Source organism: Bactrocera tryoni, chromosome 4 (assembly GCF_016617805.1).
Source record: "Bactrocera tryoni isolate S06 chromosome 4, CSIRO_BtryS06_freeze2, whole genome shotgun sequence".
NCBI classification, from domain to species: domain Eukaryota; kingdom Metazoa; phylum Arthropoda; class Insecta; order Diptera; family Tephritidae; genus Bactrocera; species Bactrocera tryoni.
Genome location: NC_052502.1, coordinates 40,869,833 through 40,891,461, shown reverse-complemented (window position 1 = coordinate 40,891,461; position 21,629 = coordinate 40,869,833). Strand labels below are relative to the sequence as shown.

At 36.5% G+C, this 21,629-nt stretch overlaps 2 protein-coding genes across 11 annotated transcripts; one reads left to right on the top strand and one right to left on the bottom strand.

Annotated features, from left to right (window-relative positions):
* Positions 1–268: 268 nt before the first annotated feature.
* LOC120774094 (probable cytochrome P450 308a1) lies at positions 269–4,052 on the bottom strand. Its single transcript, XM_040103430.1, has 9 exons — positions 3,783–4,052; positions 3,475–3,715; positions 2,695–2,796; positions 2,416–2,603; positions 2,103–2,355; positions 1,867–1,993; positions 1,610–1,754; positions 630–748; positions 269–559 (listed from the first exon to the last, which is right to left on the bottom strand). The coding sequence occupies exons 1-9, from the start codon at positions 3,962–3,964 to the stop codon at positions 396–398; spliced, it is 1,521 nt and encodes a 506-aa protein (XP_039959364.1). The 5' UTR covers positions 3,965–4,052; the 3' UTR covers positions 269–395.
* Positions 4,053–4,145: 93 nt separating this feature from the next.
* On the top strand, positions 4,146–18,862 carry LOC120774095 (galanin receptor type 1-like). Of its 10 annotated transcripts, none has more exons than XM_040103437.1 (3): positions 4,146–4,259; positions 16,100–16,514; positions 18,217–18,862. In XM_040103437.1, exons 2-3 carry the CDS (start codon positions 16,195–16,197, stop codon positions 18,701–18,703), a joined length of 807 nt encoding a protein of 268 aa, XP_039959371.1. In that variant the 5' UTR covers positions 4,146–4,259; positions 16,100–16,194; the 3' UTR covers positions 18,704–18,862. The 10 variants fall into 10 exon arrangements, with proteins under 10 accessions (XP_039959371.1, XP_039959373.1, XP_039959374.1 ...); XM_040103439.1 differs by lacking the exon at positions 4,146–4,259 and adding an exon at positions 5,717–5,976; XM_040103440.1 differs by lacking the exon at positions 4,146–4,259 and adding an exon at positions 6,238–6,385.
* The last annotated feature ends 2,767 nt before the right edge of the window (positions 18,863–21,629 follow it).

Sequence of the window (21,629 nt, the reverse complement as noted above, 5' to 3'; positions counted from 1 at the left end):
AATTTGATAAGAACATCGTATAGAAACCTGACTTTCCCTTGCCCGGCTTGCGTTTTCGCCTTTGTTGAAGAAAAACTATATGTGACCTGGTCTACGAAAAGGGGGCTAACGTGAGAAAACTATCTAGTTTAATGGGAAAAGCTGTCGTTGTCTCATTAATTGTTCTCCTTTTTTTGACACCTAAGCCCCCTTTCCGTAGACCAGGTCACACATTAAGAAAACTATTTCATATAATGAAATTAATTAAATCAAATTGCATAACCACAGCTATGATAGTTAAAAGGTTTATCAAATCACACAAATTCATAAAGAATTGTGATTGTGCCACCACATTTATTGCTTTTACTGCGAAAATTTCTTTTCTTAAAATATTTACAATTTGAAAAAAAAAAAAACTACTTCCTTTCTTTAAACGAAATCCATATGCCATCCTTAGGAGCTGTTAAAAAGGTTGTTGCTGAAATTTTAAATGGCTTAGAATTCTCGCTCAATCTAACGGAATACTTTGATAACAATGTCACTATTCCAGCTTTGCTTTGAGCCAAGCCGAATCGCGTTCCTTGAGAAATACAAAATGCTTAGATTAGTCATTTCTTATTTTAAGTTAAAAAGTTTGTAGATTTTTTTACCTGGGCACATACGCGGTCCCTCTCCAAATCCTAAAAATAAACTCCTATTTGAGTTGAGGCTTGGGTCTAAGAACCGATCTGGTTGAAATTGCGAAGGATCTTCATACAAATCAGCATCACTGAAAAATATATAAAAAATTAGTTTTGAAATACTTTTAACATAAATTAAGTTATATTGATAAAGAATCCTAAATTTTTTAAAGATTATCGCATATCGAATAAATATTTATTTATTTAGTTAAGTCTATGAACATTAATTCTTACAGACTAAGGGAATACATACTTTGACAGGAAAATATGTTCTATAATCTATATTTTTGAATATTAAAGCTTGGGTGGAATCTGGCGAAAGTAAGGATCCGAATCTAATACCTAAATAAATCATTGATCATAATGCTCCCACAAAGTATCTTGAAATAATAACGCCTGCACAAGGACCATAATGACCAAATAGTGTGACCGTGGTAACAATCTTAACTATCTCTGAGGCAGCAAAAGAAAGCTCAGTTTTTCTATGACAACGCGCACGCCGAGGGGAGTGTCAAACTTAAATACCGACATATTTGTTACATTTTCATATTTTTAATTTTAAAAGTATAATTTTTGTCTACACAGCTCCTATCGTGGTGAAAGGATAATAATATTCCCTTTTTTCGGACACCATTTTAACTTTCTAAAGGTAATTAGAGGTGTCAAAATCTAGGTGCAGCCTTAAGGCGTAAATAGATAGAAAATAGGTTTTATCTCAAATATTTATAAATATGTTTTTATATTCTATCTATAAAGTTCAAAATCATCGAGATAATGAAGTAAGAAGTGTTATATGTGTTTAGTGATTTCATTGTTTTAATCTATGGCAATATTAAATCTCAAAATCTAGAAAATTTCTTGTTCCACATTTTTCTATTCAACATGCTTTGTTCCCCTAACAGATTTACGAATGTTGAGAGCATTAAGAAGCTCTTTTAATAAATACTCACTAGTGTATAGCTTTCACCGGAACGATGAAGACCATACCCATCGGCACCTGAAAGGACTTGCCACCTACGGTCTGTGGCGGTAATTCGAATTCTTTCGTACAGTGTTTCAATAACGCCATCATTGCAGGGTAAAGACGCAGAGTTTCTGTAAAAACATAAAAACGGGGAAAAGCAGACACGAATTGAAATGACACGAAAAAATTTTGCGTGTTAAAACAGGCGAATTGTGACGAGAATATTAATCATCTTGCAACTACCATATAATGTCGCTCCCAAATAAGACATTTCCTGTATAGCATCATAGCACATTTCGCCGCCGTGCCGAGCCAACACTTCGTCAATCTCCTGCTGAACACGTGCCTGCACCAACGGGTGTTTAGCATACTAAATTAAATATTTAATACCAAAAAAAAAAAAATTAATTTAAAAATGCATATTTATTCTGATCTCTCTGTATGTATGTGCGTGTGTGGGTATGTGATCTGTACCGTACCTCGTACAGTGCAAAGGCCATTAGTGATGATGATGTCTCGAAACCTTCTAGAAGAAAAGTACTACAATGTCCCACCATTGTTGCCACATCCACCGGCTCATGCGACTTATGTCTGCCTTCGATGAGCCATTGCAGAAAATCACTTGATGTTGACGTCATTTTGACTTTGCTTGGCTCTTCCTGCAAGCAACGTCCTGCTAAAACCTCGCCAATTATTCCTCGAAGCCAGTGCTGTACGCCTGACGGCACGTAGCTGCAATAACGTGCCATAGTCGAATGCTCTCCAGTTAAATGCATCATTACGCACACTTACCGATAGTTTATGATGTCGCCGAGTAATGGTGAGAACAGTAATGCAATCGTTTCGACTAAACTCCAACTATTTGGCATAAATAGATGCTCAACAAGTTGTGTAAAGTCTGAATTGGTGTTGTCGAACGAAGCACCATCAAGTCCGAAGCCGGCTGAAGCAACCACATCGAGTGTGTACTTGGATAGCAGCTGTTGAAAACGAATGCGAACATTAACATACATACATATACACATACATGTGGTTGTGTTATTCTACTAAATAGCAATTGGTTGAACGCACATCTTTTGCTTCGAAGGAATTATTTGAGTTGTTTATTTGCTGCGACACAAACAAATCAAGTTTTTTGCAAATGGACTTAATATGGGGAAACGAAGCTTTGACCTGGAAGAAATTAATGAACCAAATTAATACACATGTGGAACATACAAAGCACAAATAGCTTCTAGACGCTCAAAAAATTCAAATATACATAAAAAAATTGGATCAATTATGAATCTCGAATCAGTAAGTGACTTCACAGCCTCCCAAAGGGTGGTAATGCACTAAGCATACTTGGTCCGGCCCAGAGCATTAAGTCTAGCCGACTTGCTTTAGTGATAAAAAGTAATTTTCAAAAACCGGTAAAATAAAATGTACCCTAGTAATCTGCAAACTTCTTTTTTTAGTCTTTTATTCGTCGATTGAAAACTTAAAACTTAGTTAAAGGTCGTCATGAAAGGCCTGTAAAGAATCCGAAGTTACATAAATTCAAAATGTTTTGTTTGAATCGGAGTTACAGTATGAGAAAAAGAGAGAAAGTCTAATTTGTTCCTTTCTACCGGACATATTCTCTATATGTGACCTGGTCAACGAAAAAGGAGCTAACGTGCGAAAAGTTATGACTTTTTGGATTCGTGAAAACGTAAAAAAGCATCTCATCTTCCATCCGAATCAACTAAAAAGTTAAAATTGATTTTTTGACACCTAAGCCCCCTTTCCGTAGACCAGGTCACATATGTATACATATATTATAAGTATCTAATTAATAAACCGAGCGATCTCGATGTCAGTTTGACTCACTTTGTTTGGTGTGAAAATCGGTAGAATCTCGGCGCGCATATTTTTCCACATTTCGCCTTTCGCAATGAATGGATTGTGACAAACAATAGGATCGCGTTTCCGACTGATCCATAACACATTATCCTGGAAGTGTTGAAATGAGCGTATCATCACCTCTTTGATCATTTCCTGGCTGCGCAACAATATTGCCGGCTCATTGAAGAGCCGATAAATTCCAACATAAGGAAGGTTTGGATGAGCACTTTAATATGGTAGAAGTTATCACAATTAAAATAACACCGGTTAACACAAAACATTTCAATGCGTACTCATAAAGGTTTTTATAGACATCACCATAATGTTTTCGGCCGAGGAAAAAATCAGCCATGTTGCCTAAAATCGGCAAGGAACGTGGTCCACGAACGCCGTGTCGCAGCCAATAACTGCATTTCCACACCAGGTGTATGCTAAAGAGCAGTATTACCGTTAAAATTAGTACCAAAAAAACCATTTGACCTAACTAAAGGAGTAGTTGGAGTTATGACAAAAACAAGCCTGAAGCGAATTTCTTAATGACACGATTCACCCCCAGCGAGCAACTGAACGCAATAGCGTTTGCGATCGTTATAAATACGTGCCAACATAGAATGATGTCGGCATTTTTTGCCTCCACGTGTTGTTAAATATAATTAATTGAAAGCGCATTGCATTGATAAGAAAATGTAAATATTTCAGTTAAGTGTTTAATCTTTATTATTGTATTGTTAATGTTCAAAATTGAACATGTTCATTGCTTCAAAAAGGCGGTATGTATTAATATTAAATAAGATAAGAAATATTCTAGCTATTATAATAAGTTATACAGTCCAAATTAATTAGATAATGCAGAGGCAATACAGAACATACATAAATAAAAACATAAATATACATACATGCATTTATATGCAATACGCATGAACTTTTTTTTTTGTTTTAATTTTTTTTTTTTTTTTTTTGCGGTTGAGGGGGTGGAAAATGCCTTCCGCATCATCGATGCTATCGTCACAGCAGCGGTATGTGCCACTTGCAGGTCACTAAAAACCCCCCCTCTAAGCAACCGTCACCCACCCAGGGACCGCGTTTGCATTACTTCAGGGTGGCGTTCCATTTTTCTCATTGAGAGATTTACATCTGCGTCCAAGTCCCGCTTTTTGCTACGAAGCAAGATTGCTGCGAAATTCTTGATTATCTCCCAGTTTGCCTCACTCTCCAACATGACGCTGACTAAATTGTCCGCGTTTATTGGGCCAACCAGGTTTTCTACGGCGGTGCGTTCTTGTTGCCAACGCACACATTCAAAGAATGTGTGTTCAGCGTCGTCTTCTGTCGCATCGTTATATAGGCGTGAGGGCTCTTCGACTTTTCCCATTCTGTGGAGGTACTTTTTGAAGTATCCGTGACCGGATAATAACTGAGTTGTGTAAAAATCGACTTCTCCGAATTTACGGCTTGTCCATAAGTCTAGATTTTTTATTAGCCTGGCCGTCCATCTGCCGCGACTTTCATTCTCCCATCTTTGTTGCCATGTTGTTATTGTATCTTTCCTTATTTGTTGAACTGCGCTCTTGTTTTTATTGGACGATTTCTTTAGCTCCCACAGCTTTTTCCTTTCATATGCTAGAAGGTCAATTGGGGCATTACCGCTTATAACTAATATTGCATCGCCTGATACTGTCCGGTACGTTGATGCAACTCTGAGGGCTGCGGTGCGGTGCACTCTGGCCATTACCTTGCGCCGGTTTTCCTTTTTAAGAGCGTCTGTCCAGATCTCGGCTCCGTATAGTAAGACGCTTATTGTCGTCGTCATTAGGAGCTTTATCTTTTCTTGGCTGGGGCCCCCTATATTGGCCATTAATCGGCTCAGTTGAGAGGTGATCTTCGCTGCTTTTCCTGCGGCGTGCTGGATTTGAACCCAGAAGGTTAGTCTGGGATCCAGTCTTACGCCTAGGTAGTTTACTGCTCTCTGCGTCCTAAGAATATCCGTAGTTGTGTGCATGCTTATCTCGAGAGGTATGTGCTTGTTTGTTAGCAGCAATAGCTCTGTTTTCTCCGTAGCGAGCTGGAGGTTGTGTGTGTCGAGCCATGTTTGCGTCCGTATCATGACCTGATTCAGCTTTTTTCGCATGTACTCAAGAAATATTATATAATACATTATAAACATATGTATTTACTTAGGTTTGGGCAGTTGATTACAAATGCACTTGTGCACTTAAAAACAGCCCAAACCATGCAACATAAATTATATGACAACACACACACACACATGTATTGTATTGCATATGTATTGTATTGTATGTAAGAAATCAAAAAGTAGTATATAAGGTTTACAATTTCAAAATAAAATCAGAATGAAAGACTTCTCACTTGAATAAGGTCTTTATTTTCCCGCCACCAGTAGTAAGGATCTAAAGAATCTTATTTAAGTTTTAACGTTTGATCATACAAATCAAACAGTTTGATATTAAAAGTCAAACAGTTGTACAGGTACTATGAACGCAATAGTGTTTGCGACCGTCATATATACATACGTGCCAACATTGAATGATGTCGGCATGTTTTGCCTTCACGTGTTGTTAAATATAATTAATTGAAATCACATTGCATTGTTAAGAAAATGTAAATATTTCAATTAAGTTTTTAATCTTTATTATTGTGTTGTTGTACAGGTATAACGTGAGTGTTATTAAAAAAGTTTGAAAATTGTGCTTAAAGTGATTAAGATTGACTTAGAACTAATTGTAAATTATTCTAATAACGTGTATCTTATTTACTTCAATTGTTGTAATAATTTAAGCTAGACGCAAACAGATACAACGCAGATCAAAAAATAACTAAATTAGATACGTCTACTTTTTGAGATTAATACAGCGAACAGAACGAAATACATCCATATGTATGTATGTCAAAGTGAAGTTATCATTCATATTCATTAAAGTTAGTTTGCATTCAAATACGGAAGACTTTGCTACTCAAGTTTAGGATTGGCATGGCAGGCTAAAAAGCTCGTAACGCTTTAAAGAAAAAATATATTTTTTATTTCGGATACGCGATTATTCCGGAATCTGGTTCGCGCGTGTTTACATACGTTTCATTGATTAAGAACTCACCGGACACATTTCCGTGCATGTTGGATTACCTGCTTTGTTTTCGACTAGACAGTGTTTTAAAATGTGTGCAAAGTTACACTAATACCATGTTCAGACCGAAAATTTAAAAGATTAGATTATATTTAAGCATTTCATAACCCAACAGTGTTCTCACTGCCGTTAGAAAGATCAAAAAACAGCTGTTATTGTCATTCAATAATTCACATCGCTTAATATTTATCAAAAGAAAAGATTGTCATATAGTATTTTTAAATAAAAAGACGGGTTTTTTTAATGTTTTTCATATAATAGAAATAATGGATACATTTTTTCATTTGTTAAGTCGATTTTCAGATGAAATTAGATTCATTGCTTTAAAAACAATTTGTTTGTTTACATTTTTTTCCCTTTGTAGTGTCTAAATCAGCTGTGATAATGTAACAGATTTCCAGTGCTGACAAGTAGATTGCGCAAAATCAGAGTCGCACAGAGAGATTTAACGTGGATCAGTTTCAAATCATTTCAATGAAGTGATTTGTAACTGTCATTTTTGTATGGCGAAATCTTGATAAATTTATAAGATTAGTGGGATAAACCACTCAACAGCCGAAATCGTGTGATTAAGTGTCGGCCTGAACATGGTATAAGATATCTTAATATTTACTCATGTTATTACGAATTTTAGCATTCTACCCGTTCGTCCGTGCAAAATTGTCCTAGGCACTCTGAGAAAGTTGGTATTGCAGGTAGGCGAAATCGAAGCAAACTGTAATTTGATACACAATCTATGTCAAGCGAACTTTGTGAAAACATGCAAGCAACCAGCATTTCACATAGAGCTCGACCTGATTTCTCGGCAGTGGGAGTTTTGTTTATCTGAAGGAGAAATTCCCCAAACAAAGCGAGGCTAAAATTTAAGATTGAATATTTGTAGAACCATTAATACGGTATCTTAAAAATGAAAACAGCTTTCAAGAAATTTAAACGATCAGGAAAGGCTCGCCTTGAAATATTTTAAACGTTGTCCAAAAATTTTTAGGAAACCGCAAAGACTCAATAAATGAACTTATAACATATAAAGCTTTGCGGTGTTATATGTATGTATGTCATTAAAAATACATATGCCGAACTTTCATTTAGATTTCTTTCCGACAAAAACAAACAAGGCAATAGGTTCCATATATTTTTGATATCAGGAACACATTTTCCCAACAGAACACATTTCAAAATTCGCGAATATGATCTAATACTAGTTGCAAGCACACAGATGATAGAACTCATGGTTGCTCTGCAGTAATAAATAAAAGTCGTTTAAAATATAGTACATGGAAATACCATAGTTAATGGAAGTGCTATACAGACTGCTTGTATTACGTAGATTGCCTTTTATAAAAGGTGCGTTCCAAAGTAAACAGGACTTTTTGAATCTAACGCCCCCTGCTGGCGCCATGTATATGTCGACTGGTGCGTTAGAATCTGCTATCTTTATCGATTGTTCAGTGAGAATTTCATGACATTTCATTGACTGGAAGTGAAGTAATTGCGTTTTAAATGTCAGTATGTTTGTGTTATCGGTGCGAAAATGGGCTTCTAACAAAGCATTCAATTTTGTTTTAAAATTGGTAAAACTTTTACCGAAACGTTTCAATTTATGAAACAAGTTTATGGCGATGATTGCTTATTCCGTAGCAGAGTGCACCAGTGGTTTCAACGTTTTCAAAGTGGTCGTGAGGACATAAGTGACGATCAACATGCGGGCCAAACAAAATTCGTGATCACCGGAAATTCCATCGAAACTGTGCGTGAATTCATCAAAAATCAGCCGAAATCATCATTGAAATTCATGAAAATGGAGTTGAACATATCCAATACAGCTCGCCTTCAAACGGATGTTCTTAGACTACCCAGATTATACTTGATCAAAGACCGGAAGTCGTGAGCTGCTTGAGTCATATGTAAAAAAATCGTTTCTGACTTTCCTCACTTGCGTGAACTTCAATCGAACATTGACATTTTTCATCGAAATCAGTTAAAAAAGCTTAGACTTATTGGTAATGCGCCCTGGTTTGTGGCCAATAACTAAATTCATAAGGATCTAAATATTCTATACGTTAAAGATGAAATTCGCAGCATCATACAAATGTTCTGGCATTTGCCCTACTGGCGATAAAATCCGAAGATTTAAAAAAAATCGTTTGTTAGATTTACCTTTTGGAGATAAAGTTTTTTATATTGAAAATAATATCTTAATTGTTGAATTTAGAATATACTATACTTAGTAGCAATTCTTCCTGAAGTTCAATTATTTCTGTAATAACATTAAAATATTCACCTAATTTACTTAATGTCTTACTGATACATTGTAAATAAATAATATTAATATTCTAAATTACTTACAGTGCGATAATTTTCCACAAAATAATGGCAAAATATGCGAAAATATATTTTTGTTTTAAACTTTCTTTACTTATTAAATATACTTTCTTCAAACCTAACAATGAGTAATACATCTCAAAACTATTTAAATTCATTTTGCTAATACATTGCTTTTTGGAATGCTGGTTTTTCAAATGGGTTTAATTACAAGATCGCAGCAAGGCATTAGCGTTTAAGTTTTCTTTCTGCTGCCCTCAACATTTCTTTCTTTTCCGTATGAATACACAGATTTTGTGAATATTTCCGTTTCGCATGTACAATGGTGAACCCGTTATCGTTCTAAGTATTTTTGAATGGAACCTCTATTACGAGGGCTGCTATATATATTCTGGCCTAGGGCAACACTAAGTGTTGCCAGGTGTAATCTGACATTTCCATTGGAAAGTTTGTCATTTTTTAGCATAACATCACTCAGAACGTTTTGTCATTTAATCGTGAATTGTTTTATTTACAGGAATTAAAAAATTCATCTCGGCCAAAAATGGAATTAACTCGTGAACATTTTCGTGCGATCATTTTTCACAACTTTCGACGTGGATTATCACGACAAGAGTGCATCGATGAACTAAAATCTTTGTATGGCTATGAAGCACCATCCTATAGCACTGTGAAAAACTGGTACAACGAATTCAATCGTGGCCGACGCTCGCTCAAAGACGAATTCCGTGAAGGTCGTCCAAAAACAGCCGTTGTGCCAGAAAACATCGATGCCGTACGTGAACTGATAATGCAGGACCGTCATGTAACATACCTTCAGATAGAGGCATGCCTATGCATTTCTCCCACCAGCATACATTCGATATTGCATGAACACCTGACCGTAAAAAAGGTTTGTTCTCGTTGGATCCCGCACAATTTGACAATCGCTCAAAAAAAGGCTCGTGTGGATTGGTAGAAAGAAATGCTGAAAAAATACGATCGCGGTGCTTCAAAAGTCGTTTATAAGATCGTCACAGGTGACGAATCATGGATCTATGCGTATGAGCCCGAAACAAATCAGCAATCGACAAAAAAAAACAAATAAAAAACTAAAAAAGAAACATTTTCGTTGATAAGTATGCCTATTTACATTATTAGGCCAGAAATATATATAGCAACCCACGTATATATCTAGCAGAACTGTGTTGTCAGGACTAAGTTTAGAATTTTTATTTTAAAACCAGTTTATTTGCTACTCTTATTTTCGTGATAGTTATACAACACATATTCAGTGTTCTCTCCACGTGAGCCATCTTCTGAGCCAAGTGAATACCAATATAAGTTACATCATTTGCTTGTGGTACTATGATCTTATTCATTTTAATCGGCTGAGACATTTTTGGTCTTAGTGAGAGCTTGGCAGTCATCTCAAAATGTTTTAAATTACGACAGTTTTGGTTGCTGTCATTTTCCAGCTAAATATAAAGCAATCATACAATTACGTTTGAATTCCATCGCTGATCACTTTTTTTTTACGTTCACTTTTGGCCAAACGCTTTTGTACACTTGTGAACAATACTCCGAACTGTAATTCAGCAAATTTATAAACAGCTGATTCCAGTGAGACAGCTGCGCGAACGGTCTGAAGTTGGTTACAGTTCGAGTGCCGGACCCTGTACTTCCCTAAGCCCTCATATATTATACTTAATATAAAGATTTTCGAACTTCGGGCCATCATTCACTTTTAAGGACTTTTGAAAAAGTATTTTAATATGAAGTTCCTTTGTCCTTGCTCCTTGTCAGAAGATGCAATATTGATATAGATTTATAAAAAGTCCATAATTTTAAAATTTCATTTATAATAACTGCTTTTACGTATATATAAAGGTTCTATAGTTTAGTCTGCGTTGGAAAGTCCCCAATTTTGATGAAATTTTATGTAATATATTCTTGTGGGCGAAAGCGCTGAGACTTTACCAGTATTCAGTGCGTTGCGAGTATAAATACATGGCAAGACATATAAAAACATGTAGGGAGCGGCTACGAAAATTTTATAATCCCCTACTTTTCAAGGGTTAAGGAAATATTGAAAGTATTTCGCAGATATATCTCTTTTTGAACCAATTATATAATTATTCATACATGTTTAAGCCACCGTGTAATTTTTACATGAAAAAACTTACATTCAAAATTAATAACATCAAAAAATATGTTCATATGTATAGAGGTTCCAAATCGCTTTTCTTTATACAATCATATCCTAATAATTATAATTATCTATTGACGTCATAAACGGATCACTTCCAAGCCGATTTCAATATCCAACTGTAGATAGAATTTATTCAAATAGAAATCATTAATGACTTAGTAACAAAGCATATAATGAGAGGCATAATAGTAACCCCACTTACATATTTAAATACTTACACATACATTTAGGCCTTTGGGTCCATGTGGAGAGTAATTTTCTCTGCGCCATAGGAAATTAACGACACGCGCATGCTGAATTTCTTTCTACAGCTAATACAAATATCGCAAATAATTTAAAACAACAATATGTGCAGCAGTAAAAATAGCAAGTAATTGACTGCATGCAAACTTCACAACGTTTCCGCTTTGGTAAACAACGTTTACTTCAACAAAAATATGAACTCCTCTTCCCTCATGCTTCTAATATTTCTTTTTAGTTTTTATACTCTTGTAACCAGTTGCTACAGAGTATGATAGTTTTGTTCACCTAACAGTTGTACGTATCGCCTACAACTAATCGAGATAGATATAGGGTTATATACACATATACTTGTATAAATAATCGGGGTGACGAGAAAATTTGAAATCCGGTTGACTGTCTGTCTGTCCGTCCGGCCGTGCAAGCTGTAACTTCAGTAAAAAATGAGATATCTCGATGAAACTTGGTACGGTTTTTTTTGAAAAAGTGGGCGTCGCCCCGCCCTCGAATAAGTTTAATACACATATCTCCTAAACCACTAAAGTGTGGAAATGGATGAAATCTGAAAATAACCCAGCTTACTTCTCCGGTACTGTTAATGTTAATGTTTTTAGTGTGTGCCATCTTATGACCAAAAATTGTTAAAACCAATAAAAACTGTTCAAGCCCCGTACTGTATATTTGGACTCCGATACCTATAGTTGACTTTTGATCGAAAATGTTGGTCAATGTGTGATATATATAACTGAAATTAAAGGATAATCTTCTTCTTGTAATGGTATGTCTGTATGTCAAAAATGAGTAGAATCGGACCAATCTGTCCGGCACTCGAAGTGTAACCAATTAAAAAGCCATAAATTCTGTTTGGGAAATTATTTTATTTATTTTAAAGTGTGAAAATAATTATAAATTCAGGACCAATTCACTTTTGCTCGATATGAACATCTTTTGCCTTAACTATGGCCTTGAGACGGTAAAAAAACGAATAGCAAGCTGCCCGAATGTGACTTGCCGGTATTTTGGCCCACTCACGGAAAATGGCTTTCTTCAGCATCTCGAGACTGGTGCATTTTTTACTTCGGACCTTGCTCTCCAAAATGGTCCAGAGAGAATAATCCATTGGCTTCGCATCTGGTGAATTCGAGAGCCATTGTGTGGTCATAATGAAGTTCGGAACGTTGTTTTTCAGCCATTCTTTCACTCGCGCTTTGTGAGACGGTGCTGAGTCTTGTTGAAACGTCCATGGTTTGCGATCGAAATGTTTTTTTGCCCACGGCTTCAAAGCAGCCTCCAGAACACTTTCCCGATAATATGTCGCATTTACTTTGACGCCATGCTCGATGAAAACAATTGAAAAGCGCCCATCTGCGGTGACAGCGGCCCAAACCATTATTTGTGGCGGGTGCTGCCTCCTGGTGGCCAACCGATGACTTAGATTCTCGTATGAACGGTCAGTCAAGTAAACCCTATCGTTTTGAGAGTTTGCGAATTGCTCAATTGGAAAACTTGTTTTGTCAGAAAACACAATGTTCGGAATTTGACCGCTTTCGGCCAAGCGAAGCAACTGCTTCGCTCTCTCAAGTCTTACTTGATGCTGCTTCGGTGTGAGATCATGGGCCTTTTTGAACTTGTAAGGCTTGTCATTTGATTGGCACTTCGTCGTGGATTTCGCTCAAGTCGCTTCTTCAGTCTTTTGATGACCACCTCCATGGCGTTTTGCGATGCTACCATGTATCATTGTAACGAGTTATGGTGCGATAAACAAAAACTTTATTCACATCAAGGTGTTTGAGCTCACGAACAATTGCTTGCTGTGATTTTCCAGCTAAATATAAAGCAATCACACAATTACGTTTGAATTCCATCGCTGATCACTTTTTTTTTGTGTTCACTTTTGTCAAAACGCTTTTATACACTTGTGAACAATGCTCCGAACTGTAATATACTGGACTCCGAATTCTTTCCGATCGGCCAAACTGTCAACAAGGAATACTATTTAAGTGTTATGCGTCAATTATGCGCAGCTATTCGTAAAAAGAGACCGGAATTATGGGACGACAACTCTTCGATATTGTACCACGTTAATGCACCCCTACATACTGCATTGATTCTTCGTGAGTTTTTCGCCAAATTTTCGACCAATATCGTGCCGCAACCACCGATTCGCCTGATTTACCTCTAAGTTATGGCTATTCAGCAATTCCAATTGAAGACATTAAACGTGAATCGCTACGAGTATGGAAGCCTATTTCGGAAACTGACTTTAACAACTGTTTCGAAGATAGGAAAAAACGTTGGCACGAATGTATTGAGGCCAAGGGGGATTATTTTGAGGTGGATGACATAGATTTCGAAGAATAAATAATGAATTTTAGAATTATGAAGAAAATCCTAAAGTGCTCATAGTAGTACTTAGTATAATAAGCAGGATGAAGAGACGACTTTAATACCGTATTTTCCTCGGTGCGTGCAAGCTATAACTAAGAATAAAATGTAGTCATTTTGAAAACTAAGAAGGTTAGCAAGTAAAATGTTAAGCGGAAAACTATAAAAGGATGTAACTAATTCACAACTTAAACTATAGGTGTACATACCTTTAAGGTAATATAAAATATCATAACATCGCTGATTTAAAATTTTTTCGAAAACTTGAGCGGTGCCAAAACGTTCTCCAATAGAATAACGAACTAGTAAAATACAAGTATTGTATATCAACCAGATAATGTGGAAACATTTTTCTTTAGAATTTCGTGATAAAGTTTGAAAATGGTTAAAATAAGGCAATAAGACAATCCCATCTCTCTACAAAAGTTAACTAGAATTCTCCTAAAAATTAGAGGACTCACTAAAAAAAACGCCAGAGACAATGGAGGTACATAGCTCCGCCCACTTTTCGGTGAAATGCTACTCCATAAATTTCAAACAAATTTGGCTTCAGACTTTGCCTTCACATCTTTGGGTTACACTTTGAAAATTAATGAAATCGAACTACCATACAACCAAGCCTTTTCCCCATATAACACAATTTTGAGATTCATCCGGTTCTTTCAATTTACTATACGAGTATATAAATGCAACACTAATAAAGACATCAGATTCAAAACTGCTCAAATATTGCTTCAAATTGTGGCACCTCTAATCTAAATCGCTAGAAAGCCTAAAACTTTTTTAATTTAATACCGAAAATATCAATTAATTTGTGTGATATCTTAAATTATATCTAACATATTGATTTCGCCCCTGTCATCGAATTTCGAATGTCGAATGTACCGTCGGTACCACAAAGTTTTCCGATGAAAAATATTTAATTGTTATGTTTTGCCAGAGTACTTATTTGAAATTTAGTTCAATAATTTACTATTTTTTCTAACTTTGCTGTCTATACTTTTCAGAACATCTAGTGCCAGATACATAGTTTCTTCGAGAAACAACTGCAACATTAAGGACCACATAATCTCTGTGACGTTTATTAATTTTATTTGGACGCCACAGTATAAATATTAACACTCCACTCTCTTAGAATTTTAATATCTTTAATATTCTGTAAACCTTCGAAAACACTACCGCTTGTTCCGTTCTTTATATTCTTGCAACATGTTGCTACAGAGTATAATTGTTTTGTTATTACCGGTTGTTATTACCACCTAAAACTAATTGAGATAGATGAAATCAAAGTAATAATATCCGCAGATAATACTATAATAATAAATACATTGATTTGATGCAACGAATGGCATTAGGAAGGTAATCTGTGGTTGTAAAAATTTTGTAAAGTGGGTGTGGCCTCGCGCCCTATTTAGTTTAATTTACAGATCTCCCAAATCTTTCAAGCCAATTTTGCCGAGAATAAATCCTTTCGACCATGAAAATTGGAAAAATCGGACGATAACACCGACAAATGCGTTGCATTGGGTTAGTACCCTTAGCCCCAATATAAATATATAAGATTTTCGAACTTCCAGTTCATTTTCTATCACATATACATACTTATGTATATTTTAGTTATTTTAATAAAATTGAAAGATAGTGTTTATAGGAGAACTGGATTGGTCCTATATAACTTGTATTCAGAATTTTTACTCGATATATGTAGATTGATGTTGGCATGTGAGGTACCTTAATGAAGCTATACCTTAATGAAAAAGTCTAAAGGTGTGATATCACACGATATTGGTGGCCAATCCACCGGCCCAAAATTAAAAATTATCTATTCACCGAAGTGTTCTCTCAATAAATCCATTGATTGATGCAATGTGGAGAGATTGGCGTCATCTTGTTGAAAGCAAATGTCGCCGAGATCACAAGAGTCAAATTCGGGCATCTAATAGTCGGTTATCATGTTTCTTAAAATAGATAGCTTCAAATAATTTTTTATATTTTACCTTCTGGTACTATAAATAAGTGCCCTTAAATTTACAGCATGCCAGTCAAAAAAATATAGATATATTTTTGAACATCATTAATTTTATATTTTTGATATGAAACCTTCTAACATTTTCAGTAAAATCAAGTAAAATTTGAATCTAATATTTTAAAATGATCTAAGTTTTTATTTAAAAGTGATTGCTCGTTTAACGATAACGAAAAACTTGGAAATGGTTTCCAGGATACCATCGATAAAATATAAAAACTGAATAACATTTTTCGGATTAATTATGGTTTTTCTCATCAACCATATTACTTTTCTCTATTTGTCTTTTTTCATCCGCTCACACAGATGACGGCGTCATTGAAGACATTTCAAACAAGTCCTTCTCGACTGCATCAGTGAAAACACCACAGAACTTGTTTGGTTTGCGTGTGCTGTCGGGTATGGATGCGGCAGAGCCACAAATGGACTTGCAGCAAAAGAACTCGCGGGAAATTCGAAATAATACAATGAGAGAACTGCACGGCTACAACAACAATGGCAATAAAAGTGAGCCATCAATATATACCGTACAGCAGCATACGCATCAGCATAGGCAGTCGCGTTTGACACTGCGTGCCAATTTGGCCCATCATAACAGTAATCAGCAGCAAAATTTTTGGAAACCAACTCCGCTGCAATTGCAACAGCAATATTTGATGGATAATCGACGAATATTCGATTCCTCACCAATCATACGCAATTCTGAATCCGCGCTGAGAAGGTGAGCTTGACAGGGAGGCATTCGTGCATCCTCACACATTTGCGAATATTCAAATAAGCTTCATATTGCCCTTTCAATGGTCATCATCTTTTTACGTACACAATTTTTAAATAAGACTTTGTCGGATTGCATATACTGAAGCGTCTTATATACATGTACATATACATAACAAGTTTTTAAATATTGTACAGTACACTTTGATTACTCTAAACTATTACATCTAATAGTTTTGAGATATTTTCTTATAAAGGATTATTTCTTGAGGAAAGGAATTGAACTCTCTCTGCATATAAATATAATAATTACTTTGGACATGAATTTAGATCGAATTCAGTGAACCGAATTAAGCGAACTTCCGTTACCTTCTAAACCGAGTCAACGTGCTGAACGAACATATCGGCGCTGGACTCACATTTCGTGTGTTTCACAATAAAATACATACATACTATTTTTTTGCAAAACATAAGTCGGAAACAAGAAACTACGAAGCACGAACAAAATATACAAGGTGGTTTCCAAAGTAAACAGGACTTAAGAAAAAAACAGAACAAATGTTTTTTTCGGCAAAATCAATTTATTTTATACAGCTTTTTGCACTGTCCAAAAGCATGTCGGACGAGTGTTGTAGCTCGTTGGCCGGTATGGCCGCCAGTATGCCGGTGCAAGCCTTTTGAATGGCCTCTACGTCTGCATAACGCTTTCCTTTCATGGGCAAATGCATTTTTCCGAAAAGGAAGAAGTCGCATGGTGCCATATCAGGTGAATACCGGGGTTAAAATGTGATTTTTGGTCAAATAATCGTCCTTCGAATGTTGGATTCTGAACAATTTTTGGTCGCCAGTCAATTTGTGCGGAACAAACCGTGCATACGCCTTTCGTAAGCCCAAATGTTTGGTCAAATTGATTTCGGCTGTTTTTTGATGAATTCACGCACAGTTTCGATGGAATTTCCGGTGATCACGAATTTTGGTTGACCCAAATGTTGATCGTCATTTATGTCCTCACGACCCCTTTGAAAACATCGAAACCACTGGTACACTCTGCTACGGGATCGGTAATCATAAACTTGTTTCATCAATTGAAACGTTTCGGTAAAAGTTTTACCAATTTTAAAACAAAATTTAATGCTGTCTCTTTGTTCTAAGCTCATTTTCGCACCGATAACATAAACATACTGACACTTAAAACGCAATAACTTCACTTCCAATCAATGAAATGTCATGAAATTCGCACTGGTCAATCGATAAAGCAGATCGATAGCAGATTCTAACGCACCAGTCGACATATGTATATGTATATGTAGATGGCGCCACCAGGAGCGCTAGATTCAAAAAGTCCTGTTTACTTTGGAACGCACCTTGTATGTACCAGCTTTTTATCATGATTTTATTTCCTTTGCACTTTTTCAGTTCTCGAAACTTATAACAAGTAACCTTCACAGGAAATGCCTAAATTGTCAACTTAGCAATCAAAGGGAAATTCCTCCATTTCGGACCAATTGTCAAGAATTTTGACAATCCCCTATTTCATTCACAGAAGTTACCATCACTGGTTTTGCCTGTATAAAAGGTTTAAAATGAAGATTTAATTTCTAACATATATTAAAATTTTGTCTAAATATTTCATTATTTTACTAGAATTAAGTGGGTTGAAACGACAGATAAAAATTATTCATTTTGTTTTCACTGTTTCATTCTAACAGGTCAAACGAGGCGAAGAATCTGGAAAGTAAAAAACGAGTCGTCAAAATGCTTTTCGTTTTGGTGCTGGAGTTCTTCATATGCTGGACGCCACTGTACGTGATCAACACCATTGCCATGTTTATCGGCCCAGCTATTTACGAGTACATCGACTACACATCCATCTGCTTTTTTCAATTGCTCGCATACTCCTCAAGCTGCTGCAACCCCATAACATATTGCTTCATGAATGCTAGCTTTCGGCGTGCATTTCTCGACACATTCAAAGGGCTACGTATGAGCAGCGGGACTAGCCGAAGGGTTGGGGAAGCAGGCTTCAGCGGTTGGATCAAACGGCGAAGGCGGACGACCGGTGGTGGCGATAGTGTTAGCTGCACGCAGTTACCCGCTCTCGGCACAAACAACTCGATTTCACTGACCAATAATACAATTATTGTCCCGAACATCAACACAGCAATGCACAACTCGCAAACACCACAAAGTAATTGAAGTTGTCAACCGAAAAACGGGAAATGTCGTTTTTAGATTTTTTGTGGTGCATGCATAAGTGCATACGTGGAAATGAACTCCACCAAATTGGAATTTTTAAAAGTTTTAAATGTCACAAATAATAAAGAGCTGAGTTGGGATACTGCCAACCATCACATACTCATGGAATTTTTAAGGACTTATAGGCATTTAAAATATGTCTAAATGTTCGCAAAATTTTATTGTACAAAATTGTGTGTGTCAAATAGACATCTATTAATAGCAAAGTTTTCAAACGATACTCCACCATTCATTTCACTGATATAACTTCCTTACTAATCGTTATTTAGTTATATAGCGATCACTAGAAGGTCTGAAGCCACTTCATCAAATTTTTGAGCAGAATTCTTTTAATTTATAAGACATAAACCCTTACCATACACGTTGTCCGATTTATGAGATATAAAATCATTCGGGCGAACAAATCCCATTATGTTGGGTATATAGCTTGTGACAGATAAGGACAAGCCCCTCAAAATGTTGTAATATGGAAAGTTCTATTTGATTTCGTCCAATTTAAAGCTGTGTAAGAACATTAACTGTACTGTACTGTATTTTGGAAAATTTTCTTTAGCAAATTTATTTATTTATTTAATTTGTATTCAATACATATATGTATGTATAATATAAAAGACATAATTTCGTATTTTCGCATTGGGTTGCAACCGAACATTTTATGCCCTTTCAACTTGCAGAAATCAAAGCCAGGCAAATAAGGTGCAAAATGTCAACCAGTGGATCGGAATGCATGCAATTCTATATATACATATACAAGGTGCTTTCCAAAGTAAACAGGACTTTTTGAATCTAGCGCCTCTGGTGGCGCCATCTATATGTCGACTGGTGCGTTAGAATCAGCTATCTTTATCGATTATCCAGTGAGAAATTCATGACATTTCATCGATTGGAAGTGAAGTTATTGCGTTTTAAGTGTCAGTGTCGGTGTCGGTATGCCGGTGCAAGCCTTTTGAATGGCCTCGACGTCTGGGGACAAGGTCAAGTTTTCGCCCAATATTAGCTAGTTTAGGCACAAAGATACAGTATTTTCAATAAAACACGCTCTTTCATTTTCATTGAGATAACTTCGACAATGGCTGATGTATGCGGTATAAAGTCACCCGGAAGTTCGAAAATCTTTATATGAGGTATATGGGGGCTCAGGGAAGTACTTTTTGACCCGGTTCAACCCATTTTTGATGCACAGAAATAATATTGCGCTCGGAGTGCACACCTCATACTTTAAACGCGTTTTTCTCAAAACACACTTTTTTAAACTGGCGGACATCGAACAACTCAACCGATTTGCTTAATTTTTTTTTAATGTTCACAAAACTCCTAGCTATCGTACCTACTAGATTCATAATTTTTTATAATTTATTGACAATGTTATGACAAATTTTATGTAAAAAACATGGGGAAAAATTAAAAAACAAAAATAGAGGTTAAGTACTTTTTTGTTTATCAACATTTTTTTCATGATTCTAGTAAGGACGATAACCATTCACGTACTTTTTAAGAATAAATTGGATTTTTGTGTTTCAAATGATCCAAACATGAGAAATCGTGTCTTCTTCTTCTTCTTCTTTACTGGAGTAGTCACCGCTTACGAAATTATAGCCGAGTTAACAATAGCGCGCCATTCGTTTTTTCTTTTCGCTACGTGGCGCCAATTTGATATTCAAAGCGAAGCCAGGTCAGGTTCAGAGCTAGAGTGTTTTCGTCCATCCGGACAACATGACCTAGCCAGCGTAGCCGCTGTCTTTTAATTCGCTGAACTATGTCGATGTCGTCGTAAATCTCGTACAGCTCATCGTTCCATCGAATGCGGTATTCGCCGTGGCTAACGCACAAAGGGCCATAAATCTTCCGCAGAACTTTTCTCTCGAAAACTCGCAACGTCGACTCATCCGTTGTTGACATCGCCCAAGACTCTGCACCATATAGCAGGACGGGAATTATGAGTGACTTATAGAGTTTGGTTTTTTTTTGTAGAGAGAGGACTTTTCTTCTCAATTGCCTACTCAGTCCGAAGTCAAGTCGCGAGTTCAAAGACTGTTTGTTTGATGACAGGAGATATTTCGTCTTGCCCTTGTTCACTACCAGACCCATTTGCTTTGCTTCCTTGTGCAATCTGGAGAAAGCAGAACTAACAGCGCGTGTGTTGAGGCCGATGATATCAATATCATCGGCATACGCCAGCAGCTGTACACTCTTATAAAAGATTGTACCTGCTCGATTAAGTTCTGCAGCTAGAATTATTTTCTCCAGCAGCAGATTGAAAAAGTCGCACGATAGGGACTGAAACCGCGTTTGATATCGAACGGCTCGGAGAGATCCTTCCAGATCCTGACGAAGCTTTTGGTGTTGCTCAACGTGAGTTTACACAGCCGTATTAATTTTGCGGGGATACCAAATTCAGACATCGCGGCATAGAGGCAGCTCATTTTCGTGCTGTCGATTGCAGGTTTGAAATCGACGTAGAGGTGGTGTGTGTCGATTCTCCTTTCACGGGTATTTTCCAAGATTTGGCGCATGGCGATTATCTGGTCGATTGTTGATTCTCCAGGTCTAAAGCCACACTGATAAGGTCCAATCAGTTTGTTGACGTTGGGCTTTAATCTTTTACACAATATGCCCGACAGAACCTTATTAGCGATGTTGAGGAGGCTTATCGCACGGTAGTTGGCGCAGATTGAGGGGTCTCCCATTTTTTGGATTAGACAGAGCACACTTAAATTCCAATCGTGGGACATACTTTCGTCCGACCATATTTTACAAAGAAGCTGATGCGTGCTCCTTATCAGTTCTTTGCCGCCGTGTTTGCCGGCCGACAATCTACCGCCCGCTGCTTTGTTGTTCTTCAGGCGGGTAATTGCTATTCGAACTT